Raw genomic sequence first — 15,707 nt, 5'->3', positions numbered from 1 at the left:
CCTTCAGCCTCCCACAGCCTGTTCTATTGTTTCTCAATGGGGAACAATTCCTGCCTCGGGCTGAGCACACCAGGACAGCACATAAGCAGAGGCACAAGAAATATCCCGTGCCCAGGACCTGGAGTGACAGCAGTAAGTACAAGAGCAGTCCCTAGATCAGACCCCATCTAGAATACCGCGCTCAAGTGTGGTCCAGGGCACAAGCTGGAGAAACCAGTGCTGACCCTAAGGAGAATGATTGGGAACTTTAAAGGCCTGTGATCCACACACAGAAGAGAATGTTCAACTCAGAGAGGGCCTGAGGAACTTCAATTCTGGAGCAGTCAGGAGCAGGGAAGACTGGTTCATTCCAGGGGCTCCAGAGGGAGAGCCGGGCTCAGCGGGCGCACACTCTAGGGAAGTCCAGAAGACCTATCTACTAGAGCTGGGAAAGATGTGATGAGCTCCCACTCACAGAAAGCAAGGGCCAGACACCAACGCTAGGGGATGCCACAGAGATTCCTGCCCCGGTGGCTGAGTGCGCCCCTGTGTTTGGCCATGACACATGAGCGCAGAAAGGGTAAGAGCTGTCCCGCTCCTCTGGCCGGGTGTGGAAAGTCTGACCTCCCCCTCCCAGCAATCAGATCGACGATGCCTTGTTAAGGATGAGTTTTTCGAGAAATCCCATCACACAATGACGTGAAGTCACACTACACAGCGGGGTGCACAGAAGCAGAAAATGGGAGAGGAGACTTTGTCTTTCCTCCTGCGCTCTTATCCCTTATAATTCACGTACTTCCAGAAGCTGTAACCTGCTCCGTGAAAACTCCAGCAGACATGCAACCACAAATGCATGATAGGGGCACGCAGTTACTGTACCTTGGCTTCTACCCCTGGGAGCTGGTTCCCATTGACACACTGTGCAGTGGCAAGAAGGATTTCAATCGTGTGGAGAAAGAGACACCATGTTAGTTGCAAATGACAACTCAGGACCACCCGCCTGATTCTAGCTGCAAGGCTCATTCCCTCCCTCCCCATCTTTCTGTCAGGTAATCACCACCCACGGAGGAAACAGGTCACCGTCCACTGTCCAGCCACTGGGCAGCTGCCAGCAATCTGACCGGGGAGAGCAAGAGGCACAAGACCATGGGGGCAGAGCCACTGAAGGGGCCCCATGGCTCCTGCCAGCTCCAGTCTTCATGGGTTTCCTTTGTAATTACCGGTGCTGGTACCCTGCTCAGACCAAGGGACTGCATGCGGCAGGGCTCCATAAAGGTGCTCGATCAGGGAAGGAGCTCTGGTCTCCAGTGACCTTGCGCAAGAACTTGCGACCTCCCCCTCCAGCACCAGGGACACCCACATGGTCAAGGGCTACCCTCAAGTAAGGGGCCACAAAGCCCTCCTCACATCTCTCTAGACTCTTAATAAAAGCTTCCTCTCCAATCTCCTAAATTTATCCCATAACTCACTCCTGGGCTCATCACTTTATCACATTACTTCCTCATTCAAAATCCCTGCAATGCTCCCAGAGTGGCTCTGGGGATACAGAGCCAGGACTCAAGACCTTCTAGGGTTTGATCTGACTCATGGCTCTGAACTTATATCCTCCTGCTCCCCACCATTTCCCAAAACCTGCCTGTGCTCACCTCTACATCTTCTCCATCAATTCCAGGCAGCATGCCCTGCCCTGCCCTGCCTCTGATGCCTTGGGCCACACCTGACTGGTTTTTTCAAAAATTTCATGTAATTCCTGCCTCCCTGTCAGCTTCAGAAAGGCCTCTACAAGGTGGGACCTGTGTGTCCCCGCATTGCCGGGTAAGTAGCTCAGGAGTCTTTATGGAGAGACTGAGGGGCTGACCTTGTCCACAGGTTCACTTCTCAGGTCTTCTAGGCTACACGAGAGTTTTTTCTGAGCTCTGGAAAAACACAAAAGAAAGGGAACAAAGAAACAGTTACTAGAGAAGGAGCTGTGTCATTCATGCAGAGGACATACCAAGTATTTTACCAGTAGTCTGTTAAGTGGGTTTAGGGACAAGGTCAGGAAAAAGCCACCCTCTCATCACAACCACTACATAGGAGACTGGCCCATCTCGAGGGATAGCCTGGTCAGACAATGTGTTGCTGAGGGCATGAGAGCATCACTTAAATCCAAATCAAAAGGCCTCGGCATTCCTTGAAAATCTAGAATACACTCAATTCTATTACATCAATGGGAGCTAACTGGTCTGTAGTCTCAAAAGAAAAGACTCTGCCTTGTCCATGTATCTAAGACGTAATCCAGGGAGGAAGGAGCTGTGCCACACTAGAGTAAAGATGAGTACATCAGCCAGCCACAGCTCCAGAGCATCCTGCTAGAATCTTCCAACACTTTGCCCTAGCTCTGTATGCCCTGACTAGTCTGCTCAGAGGAATTTGCTTTTTCAGAGATTATTTTGCAGAGAAGGGCATCGATTGTATAGAGAAGAGGCCATGCCACCAATGGTTACAAGGGTTACCTTATGACAAGTCTCCTTGGCAGTTATGTTTCTCATAACTCAGAATCTCTTAGTACATTGGTCTCCTGTGAGTCTGGTCAGTGTGAGTTAATCAGTGTTGACTTCCTCCTGAGTGAACTCATAAACTAAATTTCTTATTGTGCAAAACTGCCAATTGCTGTCTTTGACACTGACATTTTTCTCTAGGGCTAAAGGCTGATGGAAACAATGGCTGTCTAGAAAGTTGGGTCCTGAGCACGTAGGTTCTGGAGCCTCAGCACCATTCTGGAGAAGCTTCCATCATACTTATGGCCAATTTCCCCAGACACCCTCCCTGAAAGACAGTCTGCTCTTGGCAGTGGGAGCCTCTATATCTCCACGACATGGGGCCCACTTGGAAGTGTGTTCTAAATTGCTGACATAGGGAGCTAGAAATAGGTTCATTTTAGAGGGAACCAGACAGGTGGCAGCCAGGTGACCTCACAGACCAGCCCATTATGAGCTCATTGCCATGTGAAGTTTCCCCAAAGCAATTGGACCAACCTCTCTGTAGGAGAAATGGCTCTCTCTGGGGAGCTGGGACTATCACAGGGCTCTAGGACTCCTGAGAGCAGGAAGGACTTTCAAGAGGGGGCTGATGAAAATGAGACCTATGTCATGGGATGCTCCCAGCCCCTAGGAGCCCCTGGCTGGCACAGATGACCTGCAGCCACCTCTCCTTTGAGGCTCCAACCCCTGGCCAGGTCTTTTCTCAGTGACAATGGCCAGACCCTTAGCCCATGGGAAGGGGAACCCTCCTGTGGCCAGGGGAGATAGGCACGGTTCGTGACTGCTCCACGGCCTGGGCCACACTGGCCACTGCCAGGGCCTGGAGGGCTGCTCAATGGAAGGGGAGATGTGCCCAGGACATGTGGCTGTGCTCACCATGCATGGCCAGTCCCTGCCATGCAGGAGCCCCAAGGGTGGGCTGAGGGAGCAGCAGCTCTGGGCACATGATCAGGACCCCTACCTGGTTTCCAGTGATTTCTGTGGTAGTGGAGGTGGCCCCACGGTGGGAGAGCTACATCTTGGAGGCATCTGCACCAGAAACAGACATCACTGTAGGCGACAGTTACTGTCTGAAGACCACCTACCATCCTTTCTCCTTCTCTGGACAACTCCCCTTGAGGAGTTCCACTTCCTCCCCGAGGTTCAGCCACAACGGCTGTGTCAATACAGGTGCCTTGCTCTTTCCGGATGCCCAGGAGAAAGGAGTACTGGAAACCTGGGCCAACCTGCCCTTCCTCCCCAGACCTATGTCCATATCTCTGCAGTAGAGTCCTGACACCTGAACCCCTGGGGACCCTGCTGCTCCTGCCCTTTCTGAGCTGGTTTCTTCAGCTTTTCCTTTCATGTGGAAGCCATCACGCACCCTTTCAAAAACGTGCCTTCTTGGCGTAGGTTAGCCAGGGTCCATTTCTGGTGCTTGCAACAAGAAGCACTAGAATTGATATATTCACTTAACAAACATGAGCAACCTCCACGGCCTGCCAGGCCCCGTGCTGGGTGTGGGGTAAGTGCTCCCCACAGCAGACAGGCAGACAATTAGGATAAAAGATCAGAGTAGACATTCTTAACGGTACTGATACCAATAAGGCAATATAGGGATGGAGGAGAGGGAGGGATGCTTCAGAAGAGGGCTTCAGAGGGGAGAACACTTGAGAAATGAGAATGGGCTTAGTGAGAAGACAAAAAGGGAAGAGCATTACAGGTGGACCATGAGCTAATGGTGGCATCTAAGGAGGACACAGTTTGATGTTTTCAGTACGAAGTGCAAAGATGACCTTTTCTCTAGAGCCTAGTAAATACCTTTTTGATCTACTGTCAGGAAAACCCCGGCATTATAATATAGTTGTTAAAAGCCTGGGCTTTTTGGTCAGATAGATGTGGGTCCAATTCCAGGTTCTGCCATCTAGCTGCTGTGTGACCTAAAGCAGGTTAATTACCCTCTCTGAACCTCAGCTTCACAATAAAATAAGAATCCCATGAGGGTGTCATGGGGAGAAATGAGGTGAGAGCCATGGACAGTGCTCATCACAGTGACCACACAGAGGTACTGAGTGTCAATCATTGCTTCCATAATATTGTCAGCAATCTGTAATGTTTGTCTGACTTGATAACTGGGACACTTGGTGACATTTTTGCTCCTCCCTTAATTAAAAGAGTTGAGCTAGACCCCTAAGATCCTCTTCAGTTTGGCCATTCCAGAGTTTCATGAACCTTTTACATCCTGGGCCAAAGCCCCTTCTCCCCTTGAGATCTGGATCTATGAGTTTATTTGCTTATTTGTATCTAGTCTAAACGCAGAGTGATTCATGTAAGAGAAAGAAAATCTGTCTGCTGGTTATAGGGGCTGGAGGGGGTGTCTGAAATAGGAATGGATTCCTGTAATAGTTGAATTTATACCCCTCAACAAGCAAGACACATTCATCCATTTGACAAATATCTGCACTCTCCTGGGCATCGGGCACTATTACAGACACTGGAGAAATGGGGGAAATAAAATGAAACCACCTTTGAGGAAAGACAAAAAGAAACAAGGAACTGGACTGATTAATTCCTATCCTTGCAAGTCCAGTATCCATGATGCTGCCCCTCCCAGTCAGAACACAGGCCAGTGCCTGGATCCCTTTCTACCCACAATGTTCTCCCCAAGGCCTTGGGGGTCACTCCATCCATTTAATGTCTCACCTGTCAAGATTTATACCTGACAGGTACCTGATTAGATCCTCCCCCAAGCTCAGTGTAAGCTCCTAGGGCCTGCCAAAACCCCACAGCATGGATGAAACATAGCACCTCTGGTTTAAGTAATTCTTCAGGGCCTTTATTCGCAGTGTTCCACTTTCTGAAACTTCCCTCAAGTTCTTCTTCATTGATTGAGAGAGTTCTTTCGGAAGGCCCTGGAAGCATTAATGCAGAAGGGGGGATCACTACCGCGGAGTTGTTCAGAAATCTGTAATTATGCAAAATTCTAAGTCTTTCTCCTTCATTAAGGAAGCCTAAGGAATATATAAAGGTACATTAAGAGTGTGACTCATAAGATTCTTCAGGGCATCAGAAGAAGGGCTGTCATGACCATGAAGGTCATCTCAAGGGCAAAGTTCATGTGTGGAACAGCAAGAAGGCAACCCCTAGTATTCCTCCCCAACCTTCTCATTCCTTGGCCACAAGCAATCAGGCTCTGACTTGACCCCAAACACCAAAGGAAGAGGGAGAACAGGGCAGTGATATGTGTGTAGGGCCAGCAGAAGCTCAGCCAGAATGAGAGATCTCTGAATACCCTCAGATCGGGCCCCTCCTGTGAAGCAGCTGCTTTCCCAGACTGTGATAGGAGCCCAGGTCAATGGCATGAAGGATAAGGCAGGCAGCCTGGCATACGGACTGCTGTGCTCATATGAACACTAACACTGCATGCGCGGTGCGTTCAGCCCGGGCTGCCAATATGAAACACGGACAGCTCTCCCTGCCCTGTGCCTTCTGAGGAACCCCGGCACCCAGGGACTCAAGCAAGGCTCCCTGAGTCCCTGAGAATCTGCTGGGGGAGCTTTTAGATTCTTCAGGAGGTGGACAAGCTCTAATCCCCCATGAGGGTATGGAACTGATTTTTGGTCGAGGTTTGACTGCATTCACTGCCCCTAAGGGGTATACTGGGAATCCAAGCATGGGGATTCCCAAGAGCTCGCACGGATGGCTTTATTTTCTTGATGATCTGCTTAGTCCCTGGGAGCTCGGGACTATCATCAGACATAGTTTCTAGAAATCAACAGCTACCAATTTCCCTCCATCCAGGACAGTCTAACCAGCTCCATTCTCCAGCAGAGGATCTTCTCCAAATGAAGATGAAGAACCTTCTGGTGAAATGCCCCTGGGTTTAATGCAGTCAATGGAATACCTCTGGGAGAAAACGGCAGAACCCTCCTTGCCCTCACCTTGAGTTGCCATCATCCTCTCCTTCACCTGTCGGTACTGGTTTAGCAGCCCTGTGAGCTCCTCTATCCGACGGTCCTGTCACAGTGAGAACACACTATACATGAACACCACTGCTGGCTCTTCCGAGGATTTCATGTGGGGCCCACACTATGTTCTGGGCACACTGAGAAGAGATGCTACATGGAACCTAAGGAACACATTTCTGGATCAGGAAGCTCACTATCTCCCTACCCTCCTGAGGTAGCCTTAGAAATCTGTCTCCCGGTTCAACTATTGTCCTCTGGAGTTACACACAAAGAAAGATTAAAATAAAGCTGGCGTGTGTATCCAGTACCCTCACCTGTTCCTGGGGAGTCTGAGATTCCTTTCGAGACAGATAGAATTCCCAGAGGAGATTATTTCTTTCAGCCAAGGTCTGGGGGCTTGGGAGGCCACACAGATTTTGGCATTAGACAGCCTAGGGGGTGAACCCTGGCTCCAATACCTACTGTTACCTGACCTTGGACAAAACTCCTCAAGTACACTGAATCTCAGTCTCATCTATAAGATGCAGGGCTGTGGTCCTCAGAGCTGATGTTTGTCCCAGGTAGGTGCTCTCTAGTTAAAGAAAAGGCTACTCTAGGATTATGCAGGAATCAGATGTGAAGGACAGAAGGCAGGAGGTTAAGCACATCACATGTTGCCTAGTGTCTCCGTGATGAGTCTACCACCAGACTGTGCACATAGGAGACTGGTGCACTGTTGTCAAGTTTTTCCAGGAGCCTAAACAGCAGTTATGATGTTGGCAATAACCGTGGTGGTATTTTTTTTCCCCACACCAGCACAAACAGGTACTACTTTAATCTGCCTCTGGGAGATTTCACTTAGGCAAGTTCCCAGGCATCAAGGCCAAAAACAGGTGGCTGAGGCTCAGTCTCTAAGAGGCAGAAGCCATTCTCCTGACACAGCCCTGGGTCAGTGGCCTGTTGGGCATGGCCCTGCCCAGAATATCAGAGACCAGTAGGGACCGAACAGCCGGAGATGTCAGCAGAGGAAGAACAGGGCTGCCCTTACCTTATCCTCATTGGCAACAAGCAAAGTTTCCATCCCCATTTTCAGACGTTGAATTTCTTGGTCTAAAAGAATTTAGGTATAGGAAGAATTATGTAAACACAGATAGCCATCCCTACATGCTAAGTGCTGACACTTTCCTTGTGAATAAATCGCACACGGGCTCTTTTACTTCTTTAAGAGCCTGTGATGATGTCCAGCAATCGTCAGTCTCATTAAACATTTGTTGGACTGCTAAACGAATGAATGAGCTTAGTATTTTATCTTCTCTTTATAGACATTAGTGGGGAAAAATCAAAATACCATTTACTCAAAGGTGACACAGAAGAACCCCAAAATCTTTCAAAATCAACATCTCTGAAGAATACAGACATTTATCACTGATTACTTCAGTGGGCATGCACCTGGGCTGCCAACTAGTTTTGGAGAAATACAGTCCCATGGATTGTAGCAAAGGTGAATTTAAAATAAGAAGAAAAAAAAAGTCTACAGCTGAATGAAGATGAGAAAAGAATGATTATGTAAAAGATCTGGGTACTTGGCTTAATTTAAAAGGGTATAGTCAGAACTGACTAACAAATGTTTAGACACATCTATAAATATATTAAAACAAACTCTACAGTTAAGGAAAACTATCTTATTTCATAAACGTATAGAATTTCCCTGTGGGCCAAGGTACCTGTGTCCATCTGTGGTGGACAACCCATGGCCTGCTCTCACTCTGGGCCAAACAGGGACTCTTGATTTCTTCCCCAACTGGTCTGCAGGGCCAAAGGCCAGTGCCTAAAGGAGCTGAAGGTCATTCTAAATATTTAGGCCTAGGGACTGTCACATAGCTGGAGTTTCAAAACAAGGACCTATCCCCATTCCTAAACTGATTACTGCAAGCAAAGCGCAGGAGACAAAGGAACCAAAGTACAGGCATCCCACTTACAACAAGAAGAGGAAGGGTAAATTTATGGACTTTGTGTAAATAGGCATAGGGATTCATTTTCAGAGCCAAGTACAGAGTGCCTGCTCACTATCTTAGGCTCTTGGCAGCTCAAGATCAGCTCTGCAGCTCTCCCATTTGTGGGAGGAGGGTGGTAAGCTCCATGTGAAGACTGGCAAACCTCAGTGCTTTGGGCAGAACCCAACTTGAGCAGCAAATATTCAAAGGACCAGCTCCAAGAGTTATTTGATGATGGACTAGAAGGCCTGGACTGTAGAGAAGCATAGGGTGGCAGGGGAAGGCTGCCTGGCCTAGAGTCAGGGCACAGAAAGCATTCTGTTCAGGTTAAGCACCACAGAGACGCTAGGCTATCTTAGGGGGCCCCAGGCTCCACCTTGAGCCTTGGCAGGTAGGGGATGCGCTCAAAGGCTTCGGAAGACACTGAGGAAGGCTGGGGGAGGGATGAACATATGGGCCACTAATTTCCTTCTCTAGCCTGAGTCATTCCTTCAGGGCTGCATGGCTTCCCCACCCCAGCCAGGGACCTAAGCGAAGCAGCGCTAAGGCTGACTGGGGACCTGGCAGTGGGGCCAATCTCCAGGGCTACAGAACCTCCTCCAGCATTGTTCTGTAGCCTGGGGTTAGGAGGAGAAGTCGGAAGGTGTGTGATCATTTTGTACACCAGGTGAAGAGCTGTAGATATTAAACAGGTATAAATAAGAGGATTTGAAGATTCATCCTCCCCTTTTTAATCAGCAGACTTTAACTTATCACGGTCAATTCACCATCCTTTCATTTACTCAGTATTTCTTAGGAGCCTACCACGGCTGAATGCTGTGTGAAGCTCTGTGGGATCTGGTCTTGAAGAGAATAGACACAGGCGTGGCCCCACAGTGAGGACAACAGGCTACACCAAGAGACTTCCCCCAATGCAGCCCTGATACATGTTAAGTGCTAGGACGGAAATAAGAAGAATGCCAAGTTAGAGAAAAATAGGACTGGGGGGGAGGGCCACCTCCTTGAGGTAGGGTGGCCAGAATAGGTCTTTCTGAGGGGTAACACTGAAGTTGAGATCTAAAGGATGAAAAATAACTGCTTTGTTTCTGTGACCTCAGGGCCTTGTATGAGTATCAGGCGGACATTCATTAAGTGAGTGAATCACTAAAGCCTCCCCTGTGGGGATGACACAAAACAAGTCCTTTCAACCAAGTGAAAGAAGAGCTCCAGAGGTAGCTGCACAAAGCTCAGTGACCAGACTACATGTGAGAAGTTCATGGCAATGAGTCTACAACAGAGCTGTGCTTTATAGGCCCGTTCATGCACACGCATGCGCACACACACCCATGTGCATCTGTTCACTAGGACATGTTTACACACACAGGACACACGCGCACATCAGCATGCCTACCCACACAGGCATACACATATGCACTCATGGACACACATGCTTGGGGCCCAGGGGCAAGCACATCCTATCATAGCCTAGCCGGTTACCTTTCTCTGCATGGTCACTGTGGAGGGCTGCAGTCCGGGAGAGCTGGCTGTGCAGACGCTCAATTTCTGCATCCTTCAGGGCCACCTGCTCTTGCAGCTGGGCGACCTCAGCCTGAAAGAGCAACAGAGATCCCCGGGAGCTCAGAGGGACTACCAGACTGTGATGGAGACCTCAAGTCATTCACAGCCCAGGACCAATGGGTCCTAGAACCTGCGGGAAGTCAGGAGCAGAGGTGTCAGGGATGGGCAGTGGGAGGCGCTTACTGCCCTCCCCACAACAGGGAGCTCTGCCCAAGGCACTCATTTTTCCTGGTCAATCTGGCCCTGCCCACAGCTTGGGCTGGTCACCTGCATCCTCCTTCCTGACCAGGCTCTTCCCCTTCCCTGCCCTCTGAGTCCCAATCCTCCCGGAGGCCTGACAAGCTGGGATGGTGTGCAATGGGAGGGCTGCTGATGGATATTCTCTTTCTGGCTGTGGTCTTCCTTCTCCCGAGAGATTCATTCAATAGCATGTATGTACATCACTGTGACAAGTGCACGCATCTTTCATTTTCCCAGCCCGTACAGGAAGGATAGTGGAAATCAAACCACTACTGGTAGACAAGGAGTAAGCCAAGAGTTCCTCCTGCAAGTACTATCCCACCCATCATGCATAGGCAGGGCCCCTGCCCAGCCTCCAGGCACCTGCGCATGCTCACCCTCATGCCCATTTCATTTCTTAGTGAAATACTAGATATGCTGAGCAGATACACTGTTGCAAATAAAGCATGTAAGTACAGCCACAAACCCGCATACATACATTCATACACAGACGTACATGGACCGTTGTAGTGGGTGGTTCCCACATCTCTACTAAGCAGAGCAGGTTAAATTTCACACAGAACAGTAGGTGTGATTGTCCACGCCTTCTCATACTCATGAGAAGATCAGAACTGTGTTGGTCCCATCCTACGGAGCACAATGGCTTTGGAGCCAAACTCGGATTCTCTCATTTCCTGGTTGGATGATCTTAGGCAAGTTAACCTTTCCGAGTCTTGCCTCATCTATGAAACGGGGAAAATAGCATTTACCTCATAGGGCTGTGGTGAAGAGTAAGTAAGATAATGGTCACGGACAAATTAGCCTAATGCTTGGTAGACACTAGATGCTCCAATCAAGGAGATACTGTGGCTCCTCTCATCATATTCCTTTCCTTGTGGATAACCAGCTAGTTCTCTGAGTATCCAACCAAAGAAAGGGGGTGAGGACTAACTCCGGAGCCTGTCAACACACAGCAGAGCCCTGTCCTCTGGCCATCCCTTCCTGTGGGGGAGCCCAGCCACATCCCCCATCATGCCTCAAGGTTACGCAGTGGGCCGTCCTTCCCTACATAGGCCGGAGTTAACCTCGAACAATTTCAAGTAACCAGACGAGCCCTGAGCCTGTTGAGCCTGTTGGTGGCCCCTCTGCCCAACAGGCCTTGCGTTCGGTTTCAGGACACTCTGACGGAGCGCCCACTCTGCCCCTGTGCTCGCTGATTTCTTACATCAAACCTCACTCACTCCTCACAGGAAACCACGGGAAGAAGCAATATCCCTGCATGTTGCTTCTGGGTAGACACCAGGACCAGTGCCCAGGATGCAAACCCCACCTGCTCCGAAGCCGACTGCTACAGCCGACTGCTACCCACTGCGGCCTGCATGCTTCAGAGTTACTAGCACACATGGGGGCCACTATTAGGGGGCAGGGGCTCCCTGAGCCCACTTCAGGGTCCCTGAGTAAACCTTCCCTGATATCCCCCAAATGGGAAAGAGATGACCATGTAAAGAACAAGGAGGTAGGATCTCCTTACTCCAAAGTGTCCTATGGAGCACTGCCCCTCTGCTCGGTGGTACCGACCCACAGAGGCCAGGGAGCCAAGCCCCGCTACGTCAAACGGCTTTCTGAGACCCACAGCCACGCGGCAGCTTTCCACAGCTCACTGAGGGCCTCGCTGCCCATGGCTGACCACTAACGGGGTCAGTGGCTTCTGAAAACCTCAGCCTTGAGACCTGCAGTCCCAAACTCCTCTCATTCCTACAAGGACCATACTATTCTTAGAAGACAGTTTCCTAATCCTTCTTGTACCTCCCACAACCATTTTCCTCTTTCTTTGCAGTCAGAGTGAGAGCTGGTCTCTGTTAGGAATCTGGATGCCCAGATGCCCAGTGCTCGTCTGTGGGACCCAGGGTGAACGTCAGTGATGTGGGCCCACGGAAGCAGAGCCCAGCACCTGGCACAAGGAGGTCTCTTCTCTCAGAGGCCTGCCTCTGGGGGAGGTCATCACTTAAAACCCTACAGATTAAGTGCCTGGGCCCAACCTCCCATGTGTCAATTTCCACAGAACGGGCCAGAAATGACAGGTGTCCCCATAGCTGGGGAGTCTAGTCCACAACAGCCCACAGGCTCTCTACCTGACTACGAGGGCAAAGGATGCTCCTGCCACGGCCGCTGAGGCCGCAGCTGTGTGGCAAGAGATCCAAGGCAAAGGCATGCAAACTGGCGCCAGGCAGAGGGGCGCCCCAGCTCTCTGCAAATCCTCGGCCTCGTTAAGCCCAGGGAGCATGCCCTGCTGCTGCTGCACTGGAAAATGAATGGCCTGCAGGGACTGACAAGCTTTACACAGATAACTGAAGAGAACTTTCAAGAGCGGTACAGGTTTTTACCATAGGGAATCAGGATTTTACAGGGAAAAGAGCGTGGTTTTTGGAATGACACAGATCCAGACTGGAACCTCATCATGGCCACTCTGAGCCTTGGTTTTCTTACCACTAAAATGAGGATAGTAAACTCATAGACCTCACTAGCTTATTTTATGGATAAAACGAGAAAAAGCGGGTAAAGACTTGATGCGTTCCGGCACGCGGGAGGGTGCCCCACACCTGGGAGTTACTAAATAACCTGTCGTATCTCAAAGGTCTATATGTCAAGGCAAAGAGCTTTGGCGATCTAAGAAGAGTCATCTGGTTTCCTAATGGGCGATGTGTACAACTTCGGAGGCGTCTCGGAGACAGGACTCGCTTGAGTGGAACCCTGTGACGGAAAGTTCTGAGCTCTTTGAGAAAACCACTGCTCCTGGAACAGTAATGGAAGCACCGTACATACGAGGATACCCTTAGATAAAAATAGGGCTGTAGATAAGCGGGTTTGGTGCTGACTTGGTAAGATTTTGGGAAAGTTACTCAGCTGCTCTGTGCCTCAGCTTCCTCATCCGTACAATGGTGAAGAAAATCATTCTGTACAACAGGTTATGCAGACATCTCAGTATCATGTTCAGAATTTTAACAGCATGACACAAAGAGAAATTCCTAGAAGGAAATACTAAAAATGGTAGCTCCTGGGGCGGGGGTGGGGGGGAAGAAGTGATCTTTATTCATTTTTTATGACTTAAAAATCCCCTATAATGAGTACTGTTTTTATGGTCATTAAAAGTTAACTTACAGAAAAAAATAAAATTACAAACTAGAAGTGAAGAATATTCTTAAGGATTTTTTAAAACTCTAGTAAGAAGTAAACATGAAAATCTGGTAACACCTCTGGGTGGCGCTGCAGAGACCTTAGTGAAATACTAGATGTGCGTTCAGAGGCTCCCTCGCCCAGGAATGCTTCTCCAAGGCTGTTTCTTCCCCCCACCCCCCAGTTCAATAGAAACATGACTTAGTTAAAACAATAAAGTATATTTATATATATATAAAATACGCATTCAAGGCTAAAAATAAAGCATGTCTACTTTAAAAACATTACTTAAAAACAGTGTTAAGGGGACTGCTACTTTTAAAATGATGCAGCCAGTATAACATTGGCGTTCATCTGCCTTAAGACTTCTCACTTGCTCACAGCCCCTTCCTGGTCCCACGCCAGCCTAGGGGTGCTATGGAGCACAGCAAGAGGAAGGAGACTCAGCTACTCCAGCAGCGCCTAATCCCAGGGGGCTCTCCCTATGTGAAGAGCCTTCTGGATCAAAGCTGTCTGTGTGTGCACATTAGGGTCAATCTGCGTGTTTCCAGCTCAGGCTTTGGCAAACCCCGAGCTTGAACACAGACCCTCCCCAGTGGACCTCAGCGACTCTCTGAAAGCATCAGAACCACCTCGTACCTTAGTGGCCTTCAGCTTCCACTCATACTGATTCCGTTCATTCTCCAACTCTTCCACCTTGATTTTGAGGTGCTTGAGCTCTTGCAGTAACTCCTAGAAGGATGAGGGAGAAAAACAGAGTTCTGATGGTGACAGAGCACGACAGTCCCTGGACCTACAACCCTGGTTAGGTTCATGCAGAGGATGCCAAGGGCAGGAGCACCTGCGTCATGCTCCGCACTGCAGTTCGAATCTTGAACCATAGTCCTGTTTCAGGAAAAGCTGTTTGGGCCATTAGAAAACAGAAGCCAGGGAGTTTCAGGCACAGGAAGAGAAAACGTTCTTATTTTTAGAACCTGCTCTGCCTGTCCCTTTCTGACATCCATGTCCTCTGTGGGGTGTGCCCAGATCATGCACAAGGGTGTGGGGGCCAGGACAGGTAGGATGTGTGAGCGAGAGCAACAAAGATGCAAAAATGAGGCAGCTTCACACAAAGTAGCAGGAAGCAGGCTAGGTGGGAGCATCTCTCTGTGCTGGGAGGTCGAGGAACCTGGAAGGGGGGCGTGTGACCCTGGAAGGCTCCAGAGAGGAAGGGATAACCAACAGGACAGAAAACACTAAGAGGCCAAATGCCAAATATAGAGCCAGTCTGAGCATTCCAGGGCAGGGGAATGGGTCCACTTGAAGAAAGGAAGGAGGGAGAAGGCATCCCAGCAGAAGGCAGACGCAGGAGGCAGAAAGGGAGATGGGCTGTTGGACTGGGGCAGAGGATGGGTGGCATGCAGTGGGAAGTGAGGCCAGAGAGATAAGGTGAGGCCCTACTGGGAAGGCTCTGGATGAGGCTATAAGGAGCTTGGATGCCATTCTTTGGCCAGTAGGGAGCAACTGAAGGTTGCTGAATGAGGAAGGGATCGTTGAACAACTTGCCCATGGTGAATCAAGTCTGTTTCTTCTGACTACAGGGCCCTTGCTCTCCAAACTACCCCTTTAGCAAAGATGACACTGTTAAGTACCCTTGTCCCAAACCAAGGCTCCTTTAACGGACAATTGGTCCTGCTGACTGGTTCCTATCAGAAAAGTTAGCCTGAAAGTCATCACTTCCAGACTTTCTGAACTCCAGATTTCCAGAGACTCCCTACTTAACACCTCCACGCAGGCATCTCACGACGGTCGTGGCCCAGATGGAACACTTAATTCCCCCTTGTAGACATTCCCGTGCCACTAAATGGCATCTCCATACACCTACCCGCCTGTGCCAGAAACCTGGGGCCCATCCTTGGCACCTTGCTCTCCCTCACTGATTAATGCATCCCCAAGCCTTGCTAATTCTACCTCCAGGGAAAGGAATCTCTCCTTTCTCCCCAACTCTGACCTAGCAGCTCTTGTCCACAGCCCAGGCAGTCTCTCCAGGGCCTGCTCCTGTCATCTTGTCCTTCTTGGAGCCCCTGACCCCCATAGCACCCAGGGGAACAACACGATGAAAGCACACCTCTGATCCTGGCATTCCCCTGCTCCTCAAAACTCATAAGCTCTTGCCAGCACTGCCCAGCCTGAATTACCCTCCCCCCGGTGACGCACCAGCCACACTGGCTACTTTTTAGTTCCCCTTTCGACGTGGGCCTTCATACACACGGCTCCCTCTTGTCTGGAGCTGTCTGCTGGGTTAATCCCCGCCGATCCTTCAGGCCTCCACACTTCATCAGGCCCCCTGGCTACAC

General features: G+C 49.8%; 1 protein-coding gene across 7 annotated transcripts in view; it reads right to left on the bottom strand.

The window, feature by feature from the left end:
• The window catches only part of LOC123857404 (liprin-beta-2), a 176,925-nt gene that overhangs the window by 22,621 nt on the left and 138,597 nt on the right, over positions 1-15,707 (bottom strand). For all 7 annotated transcript variants that reach the window (XM_045894209.3, XM_045894210.3, XM_045894212.3 and 4 more), the window contains 8 exons: positions 14,011-14,103; positions 9,898-10,009; positions 7,476-7,537; positions 6,422-6,497; positions 5,289-5,392; positions 3,463-3,530; positions 1,838-1,895; positions 859-897 (listed from right to left, as the gene is read on the bottom strand). In XM_045894209.3, coding sequence (XP_045750165.2) covers positions 859-897; positions 1,838-1,895; positions 3,463-3,530; positions 5,289-5,392; positions 6,422-6,497; positions 7,476-7,537; positions 9,898-10,009; positions 14,011-14,103 — 612 coding nt within the window. The remainder of the gene's footprint in view (positions 1-858; positions 898-1,837; positions 1,896-3,462; positions 3,531-5,288; positions 5,393-6,421; positions 6,498-7,475; positions 7,538-9,897; positions 10,010-14,010; positions 14,104-15,707) is intronic.

Source organism: Mirounga angustirostris, unplaced genomic scaffold (genome assembly GCF_029215605.1).
Source record: "Mirounga angustirostris isolate CCGP_5_RB_7025 unplaced genomic scaffold, mMirAng1.0.hap1 SCAF_13, whole genome shotgun sequence".
Lineage (NCBI taxonomy): Eukaryota > Metazoa > Chordata > Mammalia > Carnivora > Phocidae > Mirounga > Mirounga angustirostris.
This window is presented reverse-complemented; position numbering and strand designations above follow the sequence as displayed.